This window comes from Phascolarctos cinereus, unplaced genomic scaffold (assembly GCF_003287225.1).
Source record: "Phascolarctos cinereus isolate Bilbo 61053 unplaced genomic scaffold, phaCin_HiC Scaffold_2;HRSCAF=192, whole genome shotgun sequence".
Lineage (NCBI taxonomy): Eukaryota > Metazoa > Chordata > Mammalia > Diprotodontia > Phascolarctidae > Phascolarctos > Phascolarctos cinereus.
Window position 1 is genome coordinate 71178520 of NW_027555625.1, and position 24976 is coordinate 71203495.

A 24976-nucleotide genomic window follows, 5' to 3' on the forward strand; every position below is an offset into this window, starting at 1 on the left:
AAACAAAAATTTTAAAAATAAAAAATCTTGGGCTCAGTCTAATACATTGAAAACAACCAGTATATATTCCTTCAGTTTCAGAGGCAATAATTTACATGTCAACAAGTAATACAGGCCATCTGAAATTATTGCCTTGCTATTCAACACCAAAAAAGGTTGCCATGACAAATCTGTGCCAGTCTGTAGATTGTACCACGTGGAGGTACCTGTGGAATTTGTAAGCGTTAAGAGGCTCATTTTTTTTTTTTTGCTGTGTACATAAAATATCAAAGGCAGGTATTTCTTGACTTAATGGCCATCCCCACTGAGTGTCTCATCCCCATTTCTTAAAATAAATGTGAATATTGAAGCAAGAATTGTCTATAATGACACCAAATCCATTGTCTCTGGAAATATGCCTACCAACCCAAGAGTAGATGATCAGATCAAACTGTCAGATCTAAAGTTGGAAGATGATGGGAGAAAGCCAGAAATGCATTTGTCTTCAAAATGTAGTTAGAGTGCTTCTATTTTTTTTTTTAATTTTCCTCCTTTCCATCTGAAAGGATATATATATATTCTTACATTCTCATCTGATGTTGTTGCTTTGGCAACTTTCTATCATACGTTTATTAAGGTCCTGTTATGTGCAACATCATGTGCTAGGAGTTAGGGCTACAGGAATGAAAAGTGTCATAGTCCTTGTCCTCAGGAAGTTTGCATTCTACTAGTGAAAATATAGTTTGAACACAGGTAATTATAATTGAAAGTAAAAGGTAATAGGGACACAAATGCTTTATAAAAGTGTAAGGAGGGTCTTACCTCCAACCTACATTTCTGGAGGGTGGGGGAGAACAAATCTCCAGAAGTTTAAAGATGGAGTAAGTAGCTTTATATTCATCAATCAATGAACATCATTTGTTAAGTGTCTACTTTATGACAGGCACTGTATTAGTATTAGAGATACAGGGACAAAAAATAAAAAAAAAATTCCTTACCCTTAAGGAACTTATATTCTATTACAGAAAACAACATGCACACAGATAAGCAGATACAGAATATTATTAAAAATTATAATAATTACATTGTCATTTCATGGGGTTGGGTTAGGAGAAGAAATACTGTCATGGCATATTAGCTGGAATGTACAGTACTTAAATGGAAATAATTTGGAGGGTTTAAATGGCAAGCTGACATGATTGTGTTTTTGTACTAAAGGTAATAAGGACCTGCTGAAATTTCTAGAGCATGTAATGACACAGTCAGACTTATTCTTTAGAAAGGCTATTTTGCCAACTTCGCAGAAGACAGTGAAGAGGAGTTTGACTGGAAGCTTGAGGTCTAAGGAGGAAGCATTTATACTCTATTCAGACTAGATGAGGAAATGAGCTAAAGTTGTGGCCATGTGAGTATGGGGAGAGAAGGGGGATGAATATGAGAAATTTCATGATTATGGATATAGAAATGATAAGATGTGGTGATTGTTCAGATGAGGGAAGGATGAAGACGAAGGAATAATTGAGAAAAACTCTGAGGATGAGAGGCTGGACAATGAAAAGAGTTGTAGTGGTCTCAATAGAAAAAAAATAGGTTTAGAGGAGGGGTTAGTTTAGGGGGTAAGGTAACTAGTTATATTTTGGATATGTATGATTTGTCATACCTATGGGACATCCAGGTGCTAATGACCAACATCCCTGAAAGACTTAAGGGAGTATGGCTAAATGTATCTCTATCTATCTATAGCTATATGAATCTGTTGTCATCTCTATGTACATCTATTTCTTCATCTATAGCTCTATCTATATTTTTCTATAGTTATATCTATCTATAGTTGTCTATATAACCATAACAATATAGATCTATCATCATTTATATCTATCTAATCCACTTTTATATTGATCTGTATTTATTTCTATTGCTATATGCATATACAGATCAATTGATCAACAAGTATTAATTAGATGCCTAATGTGTATAAGGCAGTATGCTAGGTGCTAGAGACATAAAGGTTTTTTGTTTGTTTGTTTGTTTGTTTGTTTTTAGCAAGGAACTTAGATGCCATCAGGAGAGAGAGAATATATACACATATAAACTTACATATTCTTAAAGCCTAAACATACGTTTGAGAGAGTAAGGCTGTTGTTGTAGCTTTGAGGATAAAAATCATTCACATGTAGAAAGTGAGGCTTAAGCTAATCTTTGAAGGAAACTAAGGCTTCTAAGAGATATAAATGAAAAGGCAGTCTATTCCAGGTACAGAGAAAAGCTTAGATAAAGGTACAGAGACATGAAGAACAGTTAGAAGGCCAGTTGACTGAAGTGTAGATAGAGTAAAAAGAAGTGATGTTCAATACGTCTGGAAAGCTTGGTACAGAATTATGTGCATGAGAATGTTGGTTCTCATGGGGGCTCTCATAAATATAAGGGGTTCAAGAATTAAGGAAATGAGAATTCTCCTGGGGACTTGAATTAAAATAAGAGTCGTGTTCTGAGATTTAGGGGGAAACATAAAAACTCAAAGAAAAAGTGGATATGCACATTTTCAGTACCAAAAAGCCTTGCTTAAGAGGGAAGTAGTTGGTCCATTCTAGAAGAAGGCACTATCCAACTAGATAGAAAGATGGAGAGGCAGCCCGAATGTTGCAAGTATTGGGAAGACCATTCCTCCCAGAAAGGCAGAAGAAATTACCATACTTTGCTGTAATTTGCTACAAATTTATGTAAGCATTTATCTGTACCAATTTATACAAATATATTACACTGATTCTAGGTGGGGGGGAATGAAGAGGAAGAGACACTTTTATTTAGGATTAGTAAAGGAAGTCTTGGGTGGGATGAAAGGAGTCTCCATGGAGGAGGCAATGCCTGAGTGGAGCCTTGAAGGAAGAGAACGATTCTGAAAGGCAGAGCTGAGGAGGGAGTGCATCTTTGAATGTATTACATGAATAAATGTGGCTTGTGAATGAATAACCTTGTTCTTTAAGTCATGGGAGTTTAAGATTTTCCCATGTATACCTCGCATCTTTGCCTGCACCAAGCAAGACCTTCGTTTTCTTACTAGCTGTGACCCTGTTGGTGTTTTTCTTTCTGAATAATGCTCAGAATCAGCACACTGACTTGCTCATAAAAAAGTATAGCCTGGCTCCCAGAACCAGGCTACCCAAACACAAACATCTTACTTTTATGAAGGCCTTTCATCTCAGTTTGTCAGCAAACTGAAACCAGCTCACCCTGGCAGCGTAAAATCTTTGATTGCTAACTCTGTGGTACTGCTTCTCTGACTGAGAGTGAACCCCTATGGAATCTACTGCCAGTAGAATGAATCCCTCCAGTGTATGGGGGGTGGGAGGGAAGGGAAGTCACATTACAGATCTTCATTAATTAAAATCTGAGCTCCATATCGGCAGCTTTCATTTAATCAGGACGTCATTAGTGTTGCAGGATCATGGCTTAGGCCAACTAAGTGGTGAAAATTGGGTTTATTAAAAATGGAATTCACCTTAATATCCAAGTGTTCATATATGCAGTGACACTAGCACACTCTGATGTGAAAACAGTGATTATTTTGTTGGCTACAGTTGGAAATACAACAGCTATATTATTATAATTAGGATCAACATCAACTTGGACTAGAATAGCGTCTTTCTTGTAGAAATGGCACCATGTCAAATTTATAGTCACCAGCTAAATGAGTTTGTTGTAGACCTGACAAAGGAACAAAAAAGAGCTTCAAATGAAAATGCAAACAGAGAATTCTGGTGGTGATATTTCCTGGATATTACTTGGGGCTCGATTTATCACAAACCAACAGTCGATACTTTGAAGAAACATTATCCTGCAAGGTTTTTACTTTTTCATTTGCTTTTGTGGCTGGCATTCTGCATGAATTTCCAGGGAAAACTCACTACTTCAGTTTGACTCTGGATCTTTGCTGCTGTAAGATTAACCTCAAAACATCCATTTTTCCATGGGTATAAATTTGACAAATGCTTTGAAGAAAACTCCCTACACATCTATCCTGGCATATAGGCCTATCAACTGCACTGAATCACTATTAGAAGAAATATCCTCCTTGACAAGGAAGTAGCAGTTTAGTTTTCATTTTTCAAATGGGCTACATGGCAGGATCTGGATTTCCAGGAAATCTACCATTAGGGAAAAAAATCCTGGGAAAAAGCTTGTAATTCAATCCATAAAACATTAAGTGCCTACTATGTGCAAAGTTTTATTTCATAGAAAGGCATATGATGGGCATGGACGTACTACAACACATTACTAAAAATTATAAATCAGAAGTGGAACTAAGGTTGTCAGTGAAGAAACACATGAATAAAAAAAAAATAACAGGTCTAACCAATGGAAAGTCCATGTACTCCATTGGTAGAGTTAAGGTATCAAGAGAAGTCAAGAAAAGCCTTGAACATAGCAGGGAGATAACTTTCAACTAAGATTTATGAATTCATCTGAAGTCACAAACAAGAATCATAAAGAATGGACAGGCATGGATGGGATGGGAGGTAATCTGCAATGCCAGACGGGACTGCTACTTTTATTAGATCTCAGATCCATTTGAATATATGTGAATGTGAAAAGAATGATGCTAGATCTTGGAGATAAAGAGATGAATAATAATGGTTCCTATTCTTAAAAAGTTCACTTTGCTAAGGGAAATCTAATATGTACAAAAGTAAGAAAGAACTCAAGTAACTAAAAGGCAAACAAACAAAAAAAGGAATATACTGTAAAATCAAAAATCCCAGTGTTCTAATCTTTCCTTAGATGTGTCACTGTGTGACCATAGTATGATATGATCATCACAAATGATAGGATCATATTCAAAGTTAGCAGATCACTTAGTCTAACTCCCTTTCAGAAGAGAAAACTTTGTCTTTGAGAGGTAAAAATGTCTTGAGCAAGATCATGTTGGTAGTAAGCAGCAAAGCCAATATTTCTAACCTCATATTTTACTGAATATAGTGCTCTCACCTCTACAACAAATCATATAATCTTGTTGAATTTTCCCGCATGTATGGGTAAAACAATACTTTAGCATCTCCCTTATAGGGTTTCTGGAGGAACAAATGAGAGAATGTCTATAAAGTGCTTTGCAAACCTTATAGAATATATCCATGATAACTATTAATATTATGTAAAGTATAGTGAGAAGGACTTAAAGGAGAAATTTAGATAAAATGCCTAGGAAAATTTGAAGAGGGAAGATTTTGTGTGTGTGTGTGTGTGTGTGTGTGTGTGTGTGTGTGTGTGTGTGTGCATGTGTATTCTCAGCTGAGGAGAATTAGTGAAGGCTTCATAGTAGAACAACATGTCACTTGAACTAAGCCTTGAAGAAAGAGATGTATTCTGAGAGGTAGTTGAGAAGAGAGTGCATTTTGGGTATGGGAGATAGTCTACCTGTCTAGTCCTTGTTGAGTCCTGACCCAAACCAAGTTATTTAAAATGGGTGAGGGGTGTGTTGAAGGACTACAGGTCCTAATGGAACGTACAGATACTTCTTGTGCTCAAGAAACTCTTTCTTCGCAGGACACACCTTGAGAATGAGCTAACATCATGAGAGTTGTATGAGGCTTCTTATGCATGAAACAGAAAATATAGAATTTTCTGTTTGAAAACATCCAAGGAGGGGAAACCCACTACTTCTCTAAGCAAGTCATTCTACTTTGGGGCAGTTCTAGTCATCAAAGAAAAATTATTGTTGCTGTTGTTATTGCTGTCATTGTTGCTTTTGATTTTAGTGACAGTGGTGGTGGTGGTGTGTGTATGCATGTGTGTGCATGTGTGTGTGTATGTGTGTGTGTGTGTGTGTGTGTGTCTGTAGAAGTATATATGTTTTCCTCCCATTAAGCCTGAAATATCTTATACCCATTATTGCTGGTTCTTCCCTCTGTGGCCAATCAGAATAAGTCTAATCTCTTTCCTGCATGACATGCCTTCATCCCTGACCACAGTTATCATGTCCCCATGAGTCTTCTCTTTTCCAGACTAAAGATGCCCAATTCCTTCAAATGATCCTCATATGACATGAATTCGAAACCTTTCACCATCTTGTTTGCTTTCCTTGGGACACTCTCTAACTTATCAATACCTTTCTCAATCTGGGGTTCTCATAACTAAGCCCGCTTAGTCTTCTTTTCTTAAAGTAGCCCAAGCTTGAGTTAGTTTTGAACCAATTCATAGACCCACCACTAGCATAGGAGTACATCTTTTTTTTTTTCCTGCAATGATCATCTTGTCCAAGAGCTTCCCCACAATCTTGTCAGATTTAAATTTCTCACAGCATTTTGGACTTTTCTCTTGAACTTTTGATCTGCCTTGGATTATACTTGTTCATCTGTAAGTTTTATCTTTGTGATTCTCCATTTGAATGTTAGCTTCTTGAAAGAAGGGATCTTATTTTATGCTTCTTCTTAATTCAAATGTATTATACATAAAAGGCACTAATAAATATTTGTTAAATCTAATTTAATTGAATTGTTATTGTGTCAAATTAAATGTCATTCCTTTTCTTTAGTTCCCTACTCATACACAAGTATGAAGCAAATACAATTCAAAGTCATGAATTTGTTCCAATGTTGTCATATAGTTCAAGTTATGTGTCCTGGTAGTTAAGTCCTTACCACACTACATTTATATCCTTCTTCTTTCCTCATCCTCCCCCTCCCCCAAGATAGGTCAAGAGGCAGAACAATTTTTCTCAAAAAAAAAAAGGCATCTGATCCATTGGATTTGGTCTGTTAGAGCTAAAAGGGGATTTAAAAATAATTTAATCCATGGTTTTTGAACCTATTTTCTTTTATGAACTCATCTGGCAGTCTAGTAACACATGACCTCCTCAGAATAATTTTTTAATACATAAAATAAAATGCATAGAGTTATAAAAGAAATCATTTGTATTGAAATGCAGTTGTTTTTTTAAGTTCATGCATCTTAGTTTAAGATCTCTTGAGTTTATCTGACCTCTTCATTTTGTGCATAAGAAAACTCAGGCCAAAAAATTAGCTGTGAAACCTTTGACAAATTATTTCTTGTCTCTAGTCTTCAGATTAGTTGACAGAGTAATGTTAAGATAACAATATTATGTTTAAAAATAAATGGACTAGCGCTTGCACATTTAAATGAGTGTGGCCCATGACAGCATCACCTTTGGAGGCTATACATCCCTCTGTCTCTCTGTCTGTCTGTCTGTCTGTCTCTGTCACACACACAGTTATTTCATAATCAATGCCTTGCATGAAATCAGAGCCCATTTCTTTTCTTTTCTTATTAAGTGACTTGCCCAGGGTCACACAGCTAGCTAGTAAGCATCTGGGGCTGGATTTGAACAGGTCCTCCTGACTCCAGGGCCAGTGCTCTATCCACTGTGCTGCTTAGCTGCTTCCCCCAGAGCTCATTTATTCCTAATATATCTCCACCCCACCTCCCAACCTTGTCATGCTTCTATGGAGACATTCTACTCTATGTCCTTTGAAATGTGGTGCTTGGTGGTCCCAAAACTTAGAATAGAAGAACTCAAGAATAAAAATGTTGGAAGGGAATTCAAAGGTATTTATTCCAAACCACACCTGATATGTTTACACCGGCATATTATCTTATACCATATGCCACACTAAAATTTAAATGGATATTTGACCTAAATACAAAATAAAAAAAAATCCTTTAAAAATGGAGGAGAATGGAAAGAGGTACTTCCCATTCTTTCTTCTTTTTTCTTTTTTCTTTCTATCTTCCTTTCTTCACTCTCTCTCTCTGTCTCTCTCTTCTCTCTCTCTCTCTCTCTCTCTCTCTCTCTCTCCCTTCCTTCTTTTTTCTTTGTTTCTTTGTTTCTTTTCTTTCTTTCTTCAATATATGTATCACAAAGGAATTCTCTATGTGCTAACTCCTCCCTTACCAAAAACAAACAAAACAAACAAAAAAAAAGATCTCATTCTGTAGTCTAATTCTATAACATGTTACATCATGAGTCCTCTGGAGTCATGTCTGATTATTGTGTTTGTTTTGATACTATTATGTTTATTGTATAAATTGTTCTCCTGGTTCTTTTCACTTCACTTTGAATCACTCCATACATGTCTTTCCAGGTCTTTCTGAAAACCTGCCTATTATTATTTCTCATAGCAAAATAATATTCCACCTAATCAAATGCCATAACCTAATCAGACATTCCCCAGTTGATAGACAACCCCTCAGTTTCTCATTCATTGCCATCACAAAAGGAGTTGCTATAAGCATATTTGTATATATGGGTTCTATTCTTGTTTCTTTAATATTTTGGGGGTATGGACCTAGTATTTTCCTCAACTGGCTAGAGAGAGAATTTTTAATCAAATAAAGGATAGAGGTGATCATAAAACGTAAAAGAGACTATTTCAAATACATAAAATTTAAAGAGCTTTTGCAGAAACTAAATCGTGCACCTAGTAGGAAAAGCAAATTTCTCAAATGGAAAAGAAATCCTTGCGTCAAATATCTGATAGAAATCTGACAACCAGGACACATAGGGAATTAACATAATGATATAAGAACAACATCCACACACCAGTAAATAGGTGGTCATAGGATATGAAAAAAAAGTATTCAAAAGAAGAATTTCAAGTTATCAACAACCACAAAAATTGCTCCAAGACACTAAAAAATAAGATAAATACAAATTAAAAGAAAATGAGGTTTCACTGCACTCCAAAGAACCTGTCGAAAATGGCAAAGGATGGTCATGAATGATTTTGGAAAAGATGTGGAAAAAAGGCACACTAATAAACACTTGGCAGAGCCATTAATCTGAACCGTTATGGAAAGTGACATCCCTTGGCTCAGAGATGTCATTGCTGAGCATCTACCTCAAATGAGTTAAAGAGAGAATGTTCCCTTTCATACAAATATATTCGGAGCAGCATGTTTGATGGCAGCAAAGAAATGGGAAAAATAGTAGATACCCATTGATAGAAGAATGCCTTAAAATTACGGTATATGGATATTATACCATAAAATAGCAAATGTAAAGAATTCAGAGAAATGTGATACTTTTATGAATGCAGGAAGAAAGAATTAAAGTAGGAGGAAACATATACACAATGACTATAATAATGTAAATGACACAAAGTCTTAATGCTGAATAGTTGTAATGAGCATAGTCTAAGAATAAGACATGAGAACACGTAAGAAGAGGGTAAGAAACTTTTTGAAATACTTTCCTGACATGTTGGTAAACTGTTTTATACAATTCTCTTGACATACCAGACTAGTTAAAAAAGAGATTGAGGTTGGTTGTTCTGCATTAAACTGCTTTTAATGATGCTATTAAGTGGTTTAGTGATTCTGGCTTCCTTTTCTAGATGCACATTAACCATTGCTTTAATGATATGTTTGATAACTTTTCCCCAGAAATTGAAGTAAATTTCATTATCTTGGAATAGAACTAATCTACTCTTCTCTCTGTTTCTCTGTCTTTGACTCTGTCTCTATTGCTCTCTGTCTCCCTTTTAAATCAGGAAAATTGCCCTTCTCCAGTCCTATGGATTCTTTGCCATTCCCTATGATCTTTCAAAGATTACTGACAAAAGCTCAGCAATCACATTTAATGCGTCTTTCACATGAGAGTTCTTCATATACCTGATAGTAGCTATCATGTTTATTCTCTAGGCTAAACATTCTACTTCTTTCAACCAGTTACCTGTAAGCATGATCTTGAAGCTGGGAGGCCTATTATCATCCTGGTTGACCCAATTTGAAACCCTTTCAGCCTTTTAGCTTCTCACCATACTTCTTAAAATGTGATACCAAGAACTGAAGCAAAATGCTTGCGATGTGATCTGATAAAGAAAGAGTACTGCAATCATGTCTGCAAGTTCTTTCGGTGGCTGGTATATACCTATCCAGCCACATGACTTGAACTCATCAAAGATAACTAGGTGCCCTCTCTTCTTACCTATTTTGAGTTTCAATTCCACATTAGCCATTTTTGTTCTTTCACAGATTACATATTTTTCTTAGCAGAGAAAACAGAAGCAAAATGAGTTGAATTATCCTTCCTTCTCTCTATCACCAATTGTCACTGTCCCATTAGCAGTGGTCCTATCTCTTCTTTGATCCTTTTTCTTTTCTCCAGTACCATTAGCCCTCCTTCACCTCCAAAAACCACTACAACAAAAACAAAACAAAACAAAACATTCTTAGCATTCCTTTCCAGTTAAGCTCAGTTCCTTCTGAGTTTTATTGCTCCTGAAATTCTCTGTACAAGATTGTATCAGATTTTCATATCCATGCTCTGGTACCTATCTTTTCTCCTTTGTTTTGTATGTCTTTTGTTTTTTTTTTATTGAATTTTATCTTTTTTTCAATTAACTAAAAAATTGATTTTCTCTCTCCTTTAAAATTAAAAGAAAAACAGAACTGTTGTAACTAATATGCATAATCACACAAAACAAATTATTGCATTGACATGCTGGATTTTATGGTGAATTGGGGGTGGGAGGAAATGAAGAAGCTCAATAATTATCAGCAAAATACAAAACCACCACCACCACCAAAATTTCAAGGCTTTCAAGAGTAAGGAGAAAGTTCTGAACAGTTCTGGTGTCACAAGATAGAAAACTGGGAAGAATAGTCTAGAAAGTCTGCTGGGAAGCAAGGATGACCAGCTGAGATTATAGAGAACAATTATGCAACAAGTGAAATAATTCAATTTTCCTTTTTTCTGGTCGTGTTATCTTTGGGCAGCTAGATGGCACAGTGGATAGAACACGGGGTCTGAAGTCAGGAAGACTCATGTCCCTGAGTTCAAATCTGTACTCAGATTACTAGACCCTGGGGAAGTCACTTAACCTTGTTTGCCTCAATTTCCTCATCTACAAAATAAGCCGGAGAAAGAACTGGAAAACCATTCCAGTGTCTGCCAAGAAAACTCCAAATGGGGTCATGAAGAATTGGACACAACTGAAAAATTACTCAACAACAACAACAAAAATCTTTATTGCATTTCCTGATTACTATGACAGAATAAGTAACTTTCTGTTCTTGCAGTATTAAGTTCACATTTTGTCTCATGTTTCTTCTTCCAGAAAAAAAAAAGTAGTATTTTCTCTATGTCAGCAAAAGTACTCTTGGCAGTAAACATGGCCAAATTCTCCATTTTGAAGAAATGGAGAAGAAGAATCTTCTCTCTCCTCTCATAGCTATCACCCTAGTTTGGACCCCTATCCACTCTTGATTGGACTATAAAATATTCTTCTAATTAATTTCCATGCTTCATACCCTTCTCTTATCCTGGCTGCAAAATTAATATTTCAATCAATAATGAATCAATAAAAATTTATTGTCTACTATATAGCAGGCACTGTGCCAAGTGCTGAATTTCTAAAGTGTAGTTCTGGCCATGCCAGTTCCTTGCTCAATAAACTCTCCATATTACCTCAGCATCTAATACAAACCTACTGTGTGTCATTTAAAAGCCTTCACAACTTGATTCCTATTCATCATTCTAGCTTTATTATATGCCTCTGTCCTTCATGCATTTTACAATCCAGTCAAAGGGAAATTTTGTTATTTTTTTTCACACATAATACTCTATTTCCCATTTCAGTGACTTGGCAAAGACTGTCTCCAAAAGATGGAATGAATCCCCACCTCCTACCTCACTTCCAATCTCCCACATTTGTCTTTTAAAACCTTTGGTTTCCCCAAAAGCTAAGCTCAAATGTGAAATGCCTCCTCTTACATAGGGCCTTTCTTTTTCATTTTTATTTTTTTAACAATTTTTATTGATACCTTTTGTTTCTGACATCATCATAGTTATCCCAAGTATCTTCCTCTATCTTTCCTTCCAGAGAGCACCTTATAAAATAAGTAATATTTTTAAAGGAGAAAAAAAAATGAACGCAACTCATTGATACATTGAAAAAGTCTGAAAAATGCAATATTTAATATAAGTGGACATCCCACCTCTATGAAGGGGTGGGTTGGGATTGTCTTCTATTACATTTTCATTAAAGACTTACCTGATCTTCATAAGTTTGTTACATTTACTTTTGATTATTTTAGTGACAGGTTGCTCTTTCCATTTACTATGTTATAGTTATTATGTACAGTGTTTTCTTGGCTCAGCATGCTTTACTTCTCATCAATTCATGTCCATCTTTCCATGCTTCTCTGTATTCATCACACACATACATCTTTGTGTAGCACAGTAATATTTTGTTACATTCATGTATTACAACTTTTTATCAGTTCCCCAATTGAAGGGTATTGATTTTGTTTCCAATTATTTGCTATCACAAAAAGTGCTGCTATAAATGCTTATATATACAATATTATATATATATATATGTATATAATCATCATCATCAGAGAAGAGGCTGTGCTCTATGAGCAAAGAAGAATTGAAGTAGCTCAAAAGAAATGTAAGATATGCAAATTTAGAGAATCCACCCAAATGTTCACATGGACTAGATGTGTCCTACCTGTGGTAGAATATTCTGAGCTCTTTTGGTCTGATCAGCCAAAGTCGCATGCATTATAACTTCACTCTAACATAGTGATGCCATTTTGGTGTTCTTTGAGAACAAAGTACAAAAACAAACTATATATTTGTAATATATATGTATGCATCTAAATATGTATGTTTGTATATATATATATATATATATATGTATATATATATATGTATATATATATATATGTATATATATATATATAATACATAGACTTTCTCCTATAGATGGCTTCCTTGTGGTATAAGCCCAGTAATGGAGGTTCAGGTTCAAAGGGCATGAACATTTTAGCCACTTTATTTGAATAATTTAAATGTGCTTTCCAAAATGGCTGTATTGTTTCATAGCTCCTCCAATGTTTCAGTGTGTCTATCATTCCACAACCTGTCCAACACTGACTATTGCAATATTTTTGTCATTTATGACAATATCCAGGGTGTGAGGTGAAACTTGTGGGCTATTTTGATTTGTGTTTCTCTTACTATTAGTGATTTAGAGCATTTTTTCACATGGCTAGAAATACTTTGCAATCTTCTTTCGAGAACTGTTCATATCCTTTGAACACTTATCTATTGGAGAATTACTATTATATACATATTATGTGTATATGTACGTTGTATAAATGTATGTGTATGTGTGTGTTCAGTTGCTTTAGTCACGTACAACTCTTTATGACCCCTTTTGGGGTTTTGTTGGAAAAGATAGCAGAGTGATTTGCCATTTCCTTCTCCAGATCATTTTATAGATGAAGAAACTGAGGCAAACAGGATTAGGTGACTTGCCCAGGGTTACACAGCTAGTAAGTGTCTGAGGCCAGATTTGAACGCAGGAAGATGAGTATTCCTGACCCCAGGAATAGCACTCTTTCCACTGTACCACCTAGCTGCTCTTTAGATAGAGATAGAGAGATGTAAATAGAGAAAGAGATGTAGTCTTAGATACCAAGGCTTTTTCAGAGAAATTTGACACAAATATTTTTTCATCATTTGATCACTTCCTTTAACAGCCTCAATATATTAATGTTGTCTGTGCATGAGCTTTTCAGTTTCATGTAAATTTATTTATTTTATCTTTTGTAATTGCCTCTATCTCTTGTTTAGTTAAAAATAAGTCTCCTACCTATAGCTGTAAGAGGTATTTGATCTCTTTCTCTTCTAATTTTTAAAAAAATATAGAATGAACTTTAATATTAAAGTCACATATCCATTTAGACTATGCTGTACAGTACAGTGTAAGGTGTTGGTCTAAGCCTAATTTCTAATAGTCTGCTTTCCAGTATTCCCTGGAGTTTTTTTTTCCCATCAAATAAGGAGTTTTTCCTGGGTAATTTATGTTTTCCACTTTATCAAATATTGAGTTACTGAGTTCCATTGTTTCTGATTCTCTCTTCTCTAGTCTGTTTCATTGATCCATCTCTCTATTTTTTTAAACCAATATCATATAGTTTTGTGACTGCTCTTTTATAATATAATTTGAGGTCTGGAAGTGCTATTTCCCCTTCATATCTATTTCTTTTCATCATTTCTACATCTTTTATTTTTAAATGAATTTTGTTATTATTTTATTAAATTCCATGAAGTATCACCTTAGTAATTTGAATGTTGTAGCAGTAAGAGTATAAGCTAATTTTAGTAATAGTGTTATTTTTATTATATTGTCACAGCTTAGCTATGATTACTGAGTATTTCTCCAGATATTTAAGCTATTCTTCATTTCTTTGAGGAGCACTTTGTAATTGAATTTATACAAGTCTTTTGTGTGTTTTGGTAGGTCAATCCCTAGATATTTTATGTGTGTTTTATTTATCTGCAATGGGATTTCCTTTTTTATTTTTGCTTCTTCAGTTTTGTTATTATTATAGGGAAGTGATGTTGATTTTTGAGGGTGTATCTTTTAGTCTGCAACTTTGCTGAAGCTATTAATGTCTCAAGTAGTATTTTTGTTGATTTCCTAGGATTTTAGAGTATATTATCATAGTATCAGGAAATAGGGATAATTTTGTCTCTTCTTTACCTACTTTATGCTTGTCATTTCTTTTTTTTTCTTTTTGCTCTTGCTAGCATTTTTAGAACTCTATAAGATAATAGTGAGGAGAGTGAGAAACCTTGCTTTCAAACACATGGGACCTTTCTTGAACCCTTACCTGCTAAAGTCTTCCTCCTTTATAACCATTCTTTAAAAAAAATTGTACAGATTTTGTATAAACTTATATGCGGACATGCTGTCTCCTCAGATAGAATGGGAGCTCCTTGTGGAGAGGGACGGTTTCATTTTTCCTTTGTATCTCCAGTTCCTGGCCTCATGCCTCGCGCTTAGTAGGCATGCAATAAATAGCTGCTGATTGATTGAAAAGGACTGAGAGATCATGGATGGATGAGGCAACCAGAGATTCAAGGAAAGGTCAAAGGATTAGGCTTGTATGACAAAGAAAGCTGAAGAAGTGGAACGAACCTGTAGGTGGAACACAGAATTTCAAGGTTTTGAGTTTTAGATATTAGTGCAATTTCAGGTTGGTAAGGTTAAATATATGACCATCCTCCCAAATGGTTATATTGGTCTAGAGGAGGCCTGTGGCAAAGTTTTCCAGGTTCTTTCAGATATGCTTTTGTAAAACTCAAAGGCAGCATGTCATGTTGCATTATTAACCATGTGTTTCATATTCTTTTGATAAGATTTTTTGCATATTCTTAAAGTCCATATGGATCGAATAGTTCCTTTCAATGCAAGCTACAAAGGATCTTTTTAAATAATGCAGATGCTAAAGAGGATTTGCTTTTACACACTCCTCCAGTCTGGAAGGATTTATTCTCTCAAAGGTTAGCATTTTGTTAGTTATATAGAGAGCATTATTCTTCCTTTTTAAAAATATTCCCCTCTTCCCTTTTTTTTTCTCACATACACTTCTGTACATATTCAAAACCTGCGTGATGGATTATAAAGTTTATTTTTTTTGACAAAGAATAAGGTGTTAATTAATATCTTCTTTTTGATCAGGTACATCTGTAACCAATGTAACAGCTACTGATGCTGATGATCCTGTTTATGGAAACAGTGCAAAGTTGGTGTATAGTATCTTGGAAGGACAGCCGTACTTTTCCATTGAACCAGAAACAGGTAAGTGGACCTGGCGGCAAATGTTCTTGAAATTGCATTTTTACTTCAACTTACTAATCAGCTGTATGACCTTGGGAAAGACACATTATTTCCCTATGGCCTCTATTTGCTCATTTTTAAAATGTATGAAAGTTGGGCCAGATAGATAATCAGCAAGTTACATTCCACTCTTTATATGCTCTGACAATGAATAGGGATATATGACTGAATCAGTTTTATTAGAATCTGAAAGCACATGGTTACAAGTTCTGGACCTGATACTTCTTAGCCATGCAGTCCTGGACAATTTACGTAACCACTATGAGATTGCCTCAGTTGCCTCATTTGTTAAAAAAATAGATAAAATAATATTTACACTTTCTCCCTTACAGAATTGATGTAGGGACATGTTGACAAGAGTAATTATAGTTATTTTACGACAGCATGGAGGGTTCCAGGTAAACAGAGAAAATACTGTGGTCACGATAATCTTTGTCATACTGGGTGTTGGTTAAGGCTCCTGTGTAGACATTGAGGAGTTTAAAAATAGATCAGCTCATGTAATAATTGGCAAGCAGGAGTTAGAAAGATCAGAAAGAATTGTTTCAGGGCAAATTTTAAGTGAAAAATTTTAAATTTAATGAAGTTATTTTAACACTTTTATTGAGTTGCAAATGAATGTTTTTTTCCTTTAAAACAGGAGATTTATTTTTTTTAACCAACTGTACATCAATTTAGTAAAGTGTGTATGTTTGTTGCTTTTCTGAAGGCAGAGAGTTAGCAGTTTTTAAGTCTTGAATTAAGGCTTTCCCTGAATTTGTGCAGGTCCTATTTGACAATATATAAACAACCCAGTTTCAGCAAAGAGAGCCTTAACAAAGAAACCAAATATTTAGGGGCCAGAAGTTTGGATATTGTGAATAATTTTTCCTACTCTTTCTTAAACAATAATTACCATTCAGAATACTGCCTTAAAAATCAGAGAGTACTTTTATATTTTATTTATTTATTTATTTATTTATTTACTTTTAGTGAGGGCAATTGGGGTTAAGTTCCGTGCCCAGAGTCACACAGCTAGTGAATATTATGTGTCTGAGGCCGGATTTGAACTCCAGTCCTCCTGGCTCCAGGGACAGGGCTCTATCCACTGTGCCACATAGCTGCCCCTATACTTTTATATTTTAAAGATATGACATGTATGCATGTATATACCATCTATCATCTATATATATAGGTATATATATGTACATATAAATATATGAATATCTGTGTATCCATATTCACTCACAGGATTAAAAACGAACTTAGATGAAGTTCCTATTAGAAAATTAATCAAGAATGTATTTATAATTTTATTCTCAACTAAAAAGACACATTTGGGTAACTAAGTGATAAACTTAGATTTTCTTAGTTTATTGAGATAATGATCATTAAGATATAATGGGATTGAGTATCACAATTAGGGACCAATTTATCTCTTTGCTTTCCTTATTCAGTTATATTTAGGTGATATATTCACCTTTCCTTCTTTTTTTATGCACATTAGTCAAGTTCTTTGACAGAAACAAACCTAAGTTTTCATGTACACACACACACACACACACACACACACACACACACACACACACACCCCACTGCATATCAGTGGAGGGAGCTTACACACTAACATTCCCCGTCATTCATAAATTCATAGGTCTAGATCCTTTCCAAAACATATGTATACCCACACATGTGGACTGTCTTAATTATATCCCCACTCTCATGTGAATATGTGCTCACATGCATTTATTTATGTTTACTTGCAGTCTGTAAGATGTCTTAGAAAAGCACAAGTTACCGAAGGTCTAACATGTCATAATCTCTTGAGCACCTAAAAACATTTTCCAGAGATTGAATAATCTTGGTCACTGTCTAAGGACAAAGTCTACTTGGATAGATAGGTACATGTTGGATAAATCCTAGGGACAAAATCTAAAGCAGTAGGGAAAGTACCTATGAAGGAACTAGGAGTATCTAAGGTAATGATTTAGGTCACCCCCTGTCCATCCTGCCACCATGTCAGGAAAGGGGTCTGCCACTTGTGAAATACAGCTGCCCTCTATGGTGGTACTTAAGCAAAGAGGTGCATGAGCAAGAAGAAATTTGTTAATGTAGGGAGGTTTGGGTCCAGAAAGCAGCTTGAGCTCCCCTTTAGACAGTCTAATGGTCCAATGGATGCACAAATCAGCAAAAACCCAAAGAAAGGATTAAGCCAAATGGAGGTGCATTTGAAGTCACAGGTCTTTAATGGGAAGATACGCACAATAGGAACAGAGGGCAGATAGCTGAATTCAAAAACTTTCAACACTTCTTTCAGTTTCAGTTCTACCAGCTGCCTTTTTGAGCCTTCAGTTCTGGCTGTCTATATCCCTCCTTACTCTTACCCCGCTCCATTCACCCTCTTCCAAAAGGACACTCTTCGAGCTGGTTGAACAAAAAAAAAAATGACAGCAGATGCTCAGAGAGAAGTAAGATGACAGGAAAATCAAACCTACTCTCACTCTTTTCCAAGGGCCTTGGTTTCCATGAACTATGTTTGTCACTGTCATACCATTCAAACAAACTATCCAGACACAATGTGCCCACACAACGTGGTTGTCTTGCTGTTCTTCCCACAAGATGTTCCATCGTCTATCTCTGTGCCTTCGCACAGGCTGTCTCCCATGATTATAATATACTTCCTCAATGTCACTTGTTAGCCTTCTTGGGATCCTTCAAAGATCGACTCGAGTGACACCTTCTACATTAGACCTAGCCTGATGTCTTTCCCTGATGGTGCCTTGTTTCCCAAAATTCCCTTGTATTTATTGCTATATTTTGTCTAGATTTGTTTATAGACATGTTGCTCCACCTAAAACAAGGCAAGCACCCTGAAGGCAAGCACTATTTCATTTTGTTTTTTGTATCTCTAATGTTGAATACAGTTCCTGGCACAAACTAGACACCTAATAAATGCTCATTGGTTTATTGATTACCATTGCACGAAGACTGGCAGAAGTTAAACAGGAAGGGCCACAAAGAATGGCCTATTACCTACTTCTTTTGGTTTAATTACATCAGTGATCTGATACATAATGTGCTCTGATCGTAGTATGTAGAAGATAAATGGTTGAATTAATGAATTGAAATGACTCATTTGAATTCATCTGGGTAGTTTAATCAAAAGTTAAAATATTTTCATACCTCCCATTCATCTTCTCATCTACTTTCTCCCTACTAAATGGCACAGTAGGACCTGGGCCTGGAGTCAGTAAGACCTGGGTTCTAATCTGGCCTCAGACACTTTCTAGCTGTATGACATTGGGCAAGTCACCTGACTCAATTTCCTCAACTATGAAATGAGAGGAAATTAGTACCTATCTTCAAAGGTTATTGTGAGGATCAAATGAGATATTTTTTAAAGTGCTTAGAATGGTGTCTAACATACAGTAATTGCTTAATAAATGTTTGTTTTCTTCCTTCCAACTAACAAAATTAGATAGCTTAGAGTTAACAAAGCAATTCTGCTTGATAATACCATGGAAAAGGTAGCAATGAGTATTAGTATTCTTATTATACAGAAGAGGAAACTACACTCAGAGAAGGTGCCAAGTCAAATCAATAAGTATTTATTAAGGGGTTACTTATATGCAAAACAGAGTGATATATGCTCAGGGTGCAAATAAAGGCAACCAAAAAAAAACAAAACCCTCATCTCAGGGATCATAATCTAATGGAGAGACAGCATACAAACAAGATATATACAAAGTAAATTTGAGGTAGTCTCAGAGGGAAGATGCTAAGTTTAGGGAAGCCTGGGAATGGCTTTCTGTAGAAGATAGGGCTTTAGTTGACATTCAAAGGAAGCTACAGAAGGCAGGAGGCAGAGATGATGGAGAATATTTTGGGAACGGGGGATATCCAGTGAAAATGCCCAGAGTCAGGAGATGAAGTTAAGGAGGCCAGTGTCACTGAATGACAAAGTGTGGGGGGAGAATTGGAGAAAGTAGGAAGTTAAGTGAATTGTTTACATTGAAACATCTATGAGTCCTAGATATTGGGACTCAAATCTAACTCTGCTAACTCTAACTTCAACATTATTTCTACTATCCCAGGCTACCACTCTATGTATCACAAAGTTTCTTCTTCATTTCTGGGATCTTCATTAACAGTTGTGGTTAGGCAGGGAAGTGTTGTTTGTGTACTTGGTGGCTGTTCTTGATGGTGCCAAGGAATTGCCTCCATATTTTGGTTCAGTTAGATTCAATGGAATGATGTTTATTGTCTACCTATTGTAAAAATGGCCTTGTGTGGGACAATGAAAGAGATACATAGTTTAGAAAATACCAGATCAACCCTCAAAGAGCTTTCAATCTAGTACCAGGTATACAATAGGTCTAATCTGGTGCAGGTTCTCATTGCTTGGGCCTACATTATTATACTACTCTTCTTCTGCTTGGTCTCCCTTCCTTAAATCTCTCCTCACTATGATTCAACAAAGTTAAGATTTCAGCAAAATGATCTTCCTAAAGTACAGGTCTGGCCATGTCACTCTTCCTACTACCCTCACTCAATTAACCACAATGACTATCTATTATCTCCAGGATCAAATGGAAAATGATCCATTTGGCATTTGAAGCTGTTTACAACTTCACCCGTTTTCTCATATTTTACTCTACTTTTTGTAAGCTACAGTTCAGCAACAACTGTTTTCTTGCTATCCATTAAATAGGCTATTCCATAATTCAATTGTTTTCCTGGAATGACCTTTCTTACTTCTGGAGTCTGCCTTTCTTGGCTCCCTTGAAGACTCAGCTCAAATCCCAGTTTCTGTTGATGGGATCTTCTAGCCCCTTCCCTTCCCTTTTCCCACTTTATGATGTTTCAGTTTGTGAAAAGCAAAGGGAAAGTTATCATAACTGCCATATTTAAGCCATGGTGGAATTGTGAATATGCTGGTTTCATAGCTGTAGTTGTGGAAGGGATTTCAGATACCAATCAAATAATATAAATAAGGCACTTTGTATACATTAAAATAATACGTAATGTATTAGACATTACAACATAAAACATAAAATATGATTTGCAGTTTTATTAGTATAGGAAATTCTCAAGTGAGGAAATCTCCTCTACCAATGCAGATTGGTACCTTCCCTGCAATTTATTGTTTTAGTTGCCTAGAGCACTGTGACATTATATGACTTGTCCAGAGTCACACAGCTAATATATATATATATATATATGTCAGAGGTATGACTTACACCCAGTCCATCCTAGATCCCATGCTGCATGTAATATAATAAGATATAATGGAATATAGTGCAATAAAACAAGTAGTGGTTTTATGTGTCTATATAAACGTATGTAGACTTATATGTATGTTTATATATACATATATTGATAGACAATAGATTAATATATATATAAACACATATACATACACACACACATATATATATGTATATATATAAATCTGTAAGTATATATAGGTATATACATAAAAATACATATCCATATAATCAACCTATATTTAATGTAGAAAAGAAATATATATGTGTGTATATAAATGGTAGAAGTAAAACTTCTTATTTTAATATCTATATTTGTATATATACACTGGTAATATTGATTAATATTTATCCTAGAAAGTAAAGTTTCTAATATATATAACATATACGTGTGTGTGAATATACATTTTTACATATAACACTAATATTATTAAAGTTTACTTTTTAGCATAATGTCCCATCATATCCTAGAAATACTGTGGGTTCTTGAAGTTTATGTCTGTGTAGACTATGCTCCGGTAAAACCATCCAAGTTAGAAATACTTCCAGAACAGGGCAAGCAAATAATTTTCTCTTATTTGGGAAACAGCAATACACATCACCAGAAGGCTAACCAGAAGGGGATGAATATTTTTGGCCAAAGCAACTCATGAAGATTATTCCCTAAGAAGACTTCCAGGATAATAGTTCTCTCATTCATTCCTTCATTTATTCAACAGTTGGTTAGTTAGTGAACAGGCATTTATTAAAGCCAGCCACTGTGCTAAGTACCAGGGATCCAAAGAAAGGAAAACATATAGTATCCGACCTCAAGGAGCTCACCTTCTATTGAACAAGACAGTATGCAAATGACAATGTACAGAAAAGAAATATACAATAAAATGGGAGGTAATTTCAGAGGCAAGGGCTTAGTATTAAGGGAGACCAGGAATGCCTATTTGCAAAAGATGGGGTGTCAGCTGAGACTTAAAGGAGTCCAGAGAAGCCAAGAGGCAGAGAAGAAGAGGGAGAGCATTTCAGGCATAGGGATAGAAAGAGACAATTCAGTCAGGCAATGAAATGTCTTGTGTGATGTAGAACAAGGAGGCCAGTGTCACTAGATTTCATTGCAGAGTATGTGGAGAGGAGGAAAATGTAAAAAAAAAAAAAGACTGGAAAGGTAAGAAGAGGCCAATCTATGACAGATTTTAAGTCAAACTTAAGTTTTTCATTTGATCCTAGAGGTGACAAAGAGTTACTGAGGTTTATTGAGTAGGGGATGACACAGTAAGATCTGTGTTAAGAAGATCACACGACAGCTGAGTAGGTAAAGTAGAATAGGGAGAGACTTGAGTCAGGGAGACCATTGAGAAAGCTATTACAACAGTCCAGGAGTGAGGTGATAAAAGCCTGGGAGATGTTGAGAAGGTAGAGTCTACAGGACTTGGAAAGGACTTAGATATGGGCAAGGGGAAGAGAGTGAGGAGTTAATCATGAGCCTGTGTAACTTAGATGGCAATGGTGCCCTTATTACAGCTTAGTTCATACAGAGCACTGTCTTTAGAGTTAGAGTGAATGGAGGAGTCAAAATACTATACATTTTTGATAAAACAGTTTCTATACCCTCTGTGAGCTCACAACATTTTGGGGGGAAGAGATATCAACTTAGATACCAATAACCTGCAATATTACCTTACCATCATCAATTTTAATGTGCACAATGCCTGATACATAGTAGCAACTTATAATTCTTATTGACTAATAAAAGGAAAATCACATTAATGAATTCATGGGTCCTTAATATATTGAATAATTTCTCACCTCGCTAGGTTCAAAAGAGATAGAAATGTAGATGACAGATAGAAAGATGCATAGATAGACTCTTTGTTTACTGCTTACTATGTTCTAGGCACTGCATTAAGTGTTAGAGATATGAACAAAAACAATTAAGACAGTTCCCATGCTACCTGTGACATGGCTGGAGATATTGTAAAAATAAGGTAGAGACCCAGATCTCAGCGAAATATGGCCAAATCTGTTCTATCAAAGTCAGGGAGGTTCCATTGGGTTGTCTCATTCTCACATGAGGAGGGAGTAGAGATGACGGTCAAAATGAAATTGATTTCAGGTGGCAGAGCTGGAGGTATATGGGCAGTGTGGTTGGGACCTGTCATTGAGCTAGATAAAGTATGCAAAACAATTTGTAACCATAAGACAGTCATGTCACACACAGGTGTCACATGGTATTGGTGGTGGTCGTGTTAATTCCCAGTCATAGTTCCCGTGGCTAGAAACATTAAGAAATAAAATTCATGTCATTCTCAGAAGTATTCAGACAGCAACTCCTCTCAGCAGCAAAATATTATTCCTGTATATGCTCAAAAGAGCCTTGTGACATTGTGATAACCTCTTCTGCCTATTTACATTCCAGATTGCCCATATACCTGGAACATTCAGAGGCTTACTGTTAGCGAGTGCTTATTAGTAAATCTCCTTATTCAGGAGGGCATTGAGATAACATGAAGAATAACCAATGATGAAAATATACAGCAGAAGGCCTTGAAAAGTATCACTTGTATAGACACTGACTTTTGTAAATAGTGCTATTGGAATATTTAATAATGCTGAAAATAGTTTGTTTGTATTTGAAAAATGCTTTCCCCCCTTTCCTCTAATAACTGTATGTTTTCTTTTAATATCTTGGGATCAAATGAGGGAAAAGAATGGCATTCACTGAGAAGCATTAATTTTAGGACAGCAGTAAGAGAGTCACTGCAGCTCCTCTTGAGTGACTTAAGGAGCTGAGTCAAAATGAAATATAGAGCATCAGAATAATAAATGTCACATTAGACCAAAAAAATTAGTGAGAAGTGACAGGACATCCCAAACTTTGCTGCTATCAAGACAGGAAGGACCTGATAAATGACCCAGTGGAAAAAGGAACTAACCAAATTGATTGACCTTTTTTGAAACTCAGGCCATCTTTCTTCATTGGCTGTAGATAACATTTGTTTCAATGGAACCAAAAAGATGTGCTAAAATGAATAGATAATGAGTGGGTTCCCCTTGTGACATGATAAAAGAATATTATTCAGCCACGGTCTTGGGAATGTTTTACCAAGATTTAGATATGGTTATGTCTTTTGATTTAAAACTATAATTAAGAAACAGAACTCTCAGAGATAATTTTATTCTGTACCTGTCTAATGCAGGGAGGCCGCATAGTTGGGGGTAGGGTGGGGAAACCATTGAATTTAGAATCAGAAGATGTAAGTTTGAAACCCAGTTCTGCTGCTTGCTTATGAGAAGTTGCACAACCTTAGAAAGGTTTCTTAACCTATCTGAGCACAATGGTAAGATGAAGAGGTTGTAGTAGACAAATCCTTAGGTTCCTTTCAGACCGCAATCCCATTATTATTATTACTTTGTTTGGGAACCGAACCTGTGCTTTCAATGGTGTAGGGAACTGCCAGTGCAGAGGGCAAGGGATCTGTGACTTATGCTTTTAGAAAGTTGCCTATTTCCATTGAGAGTTTGACTCAGCTAATAGGTATCTGAGCAATGCCTTGATCCTAGGTCAGCAGTAGGGAACCTGTGGCTTTGAGGATGGCCTTCCAGGTCCTTGGGTGCAACCTTTTGACTGAGTCCGGGTTTTACAGAACAAATCCTTTTACGGGGATTTGTTCTGTGAAAAAAAAATCCCACCTGAGATTTATATGAACTTGAAGACCATGTACACAGCTTTCATTACCCAGGTCATTGTCTAACCTCAGAATCCAACATGATGTAGAGAATGTAGATCATATGTTGTTTCTGATTCTTTTCCCACTAGTATTATTCCACATTACCCAGCACTGGAAGAAGACCTATTTCTAATTCTAAGCCCTGCAGTTAGCTTGCTATGTGACTTTGATCAGTGACTTCTTCTTTCTGGGCCTAAGCTTCTTCACAAAGGCAGAAAATGCAGAAAGTATATTGGGGGATAGACAGTAAATAATTCATATAGGTGAAAGCATAGCAAACAAATGTGGAGAGTGTATGAAATAAGGCTAAGAAGTAGGGTACTGTGCGATATTTGGAGGGCTTTGAATGCCAAACTGAAGTATCTGGATGATATTT

The 24976-nt window shown here is 35.8% G+C and overlaps 1 protein-coding gene across 1 annotated transcript in view; it reads left to right on the forward strand.

Annotated features, from left to right (window-relative positions):
* The window catches only part of CDH8 (cadherin 8), a 501032-nt gene that overhangs the window by 220595 nt on the left and 255461 nt on the right, over window positions 1-24976 (forward strand). Inside the window, exon 4 of the mRNA XM_078149450.1 lies at window positions 15474-15593. Within this exon, the coding sequence (XP_078005576.1) occupies window positions 15474-15593 (120 nt within the window). The remainder of the gene's footprint in view (window positions 1-15473; window positions 15594-24976) is intronic.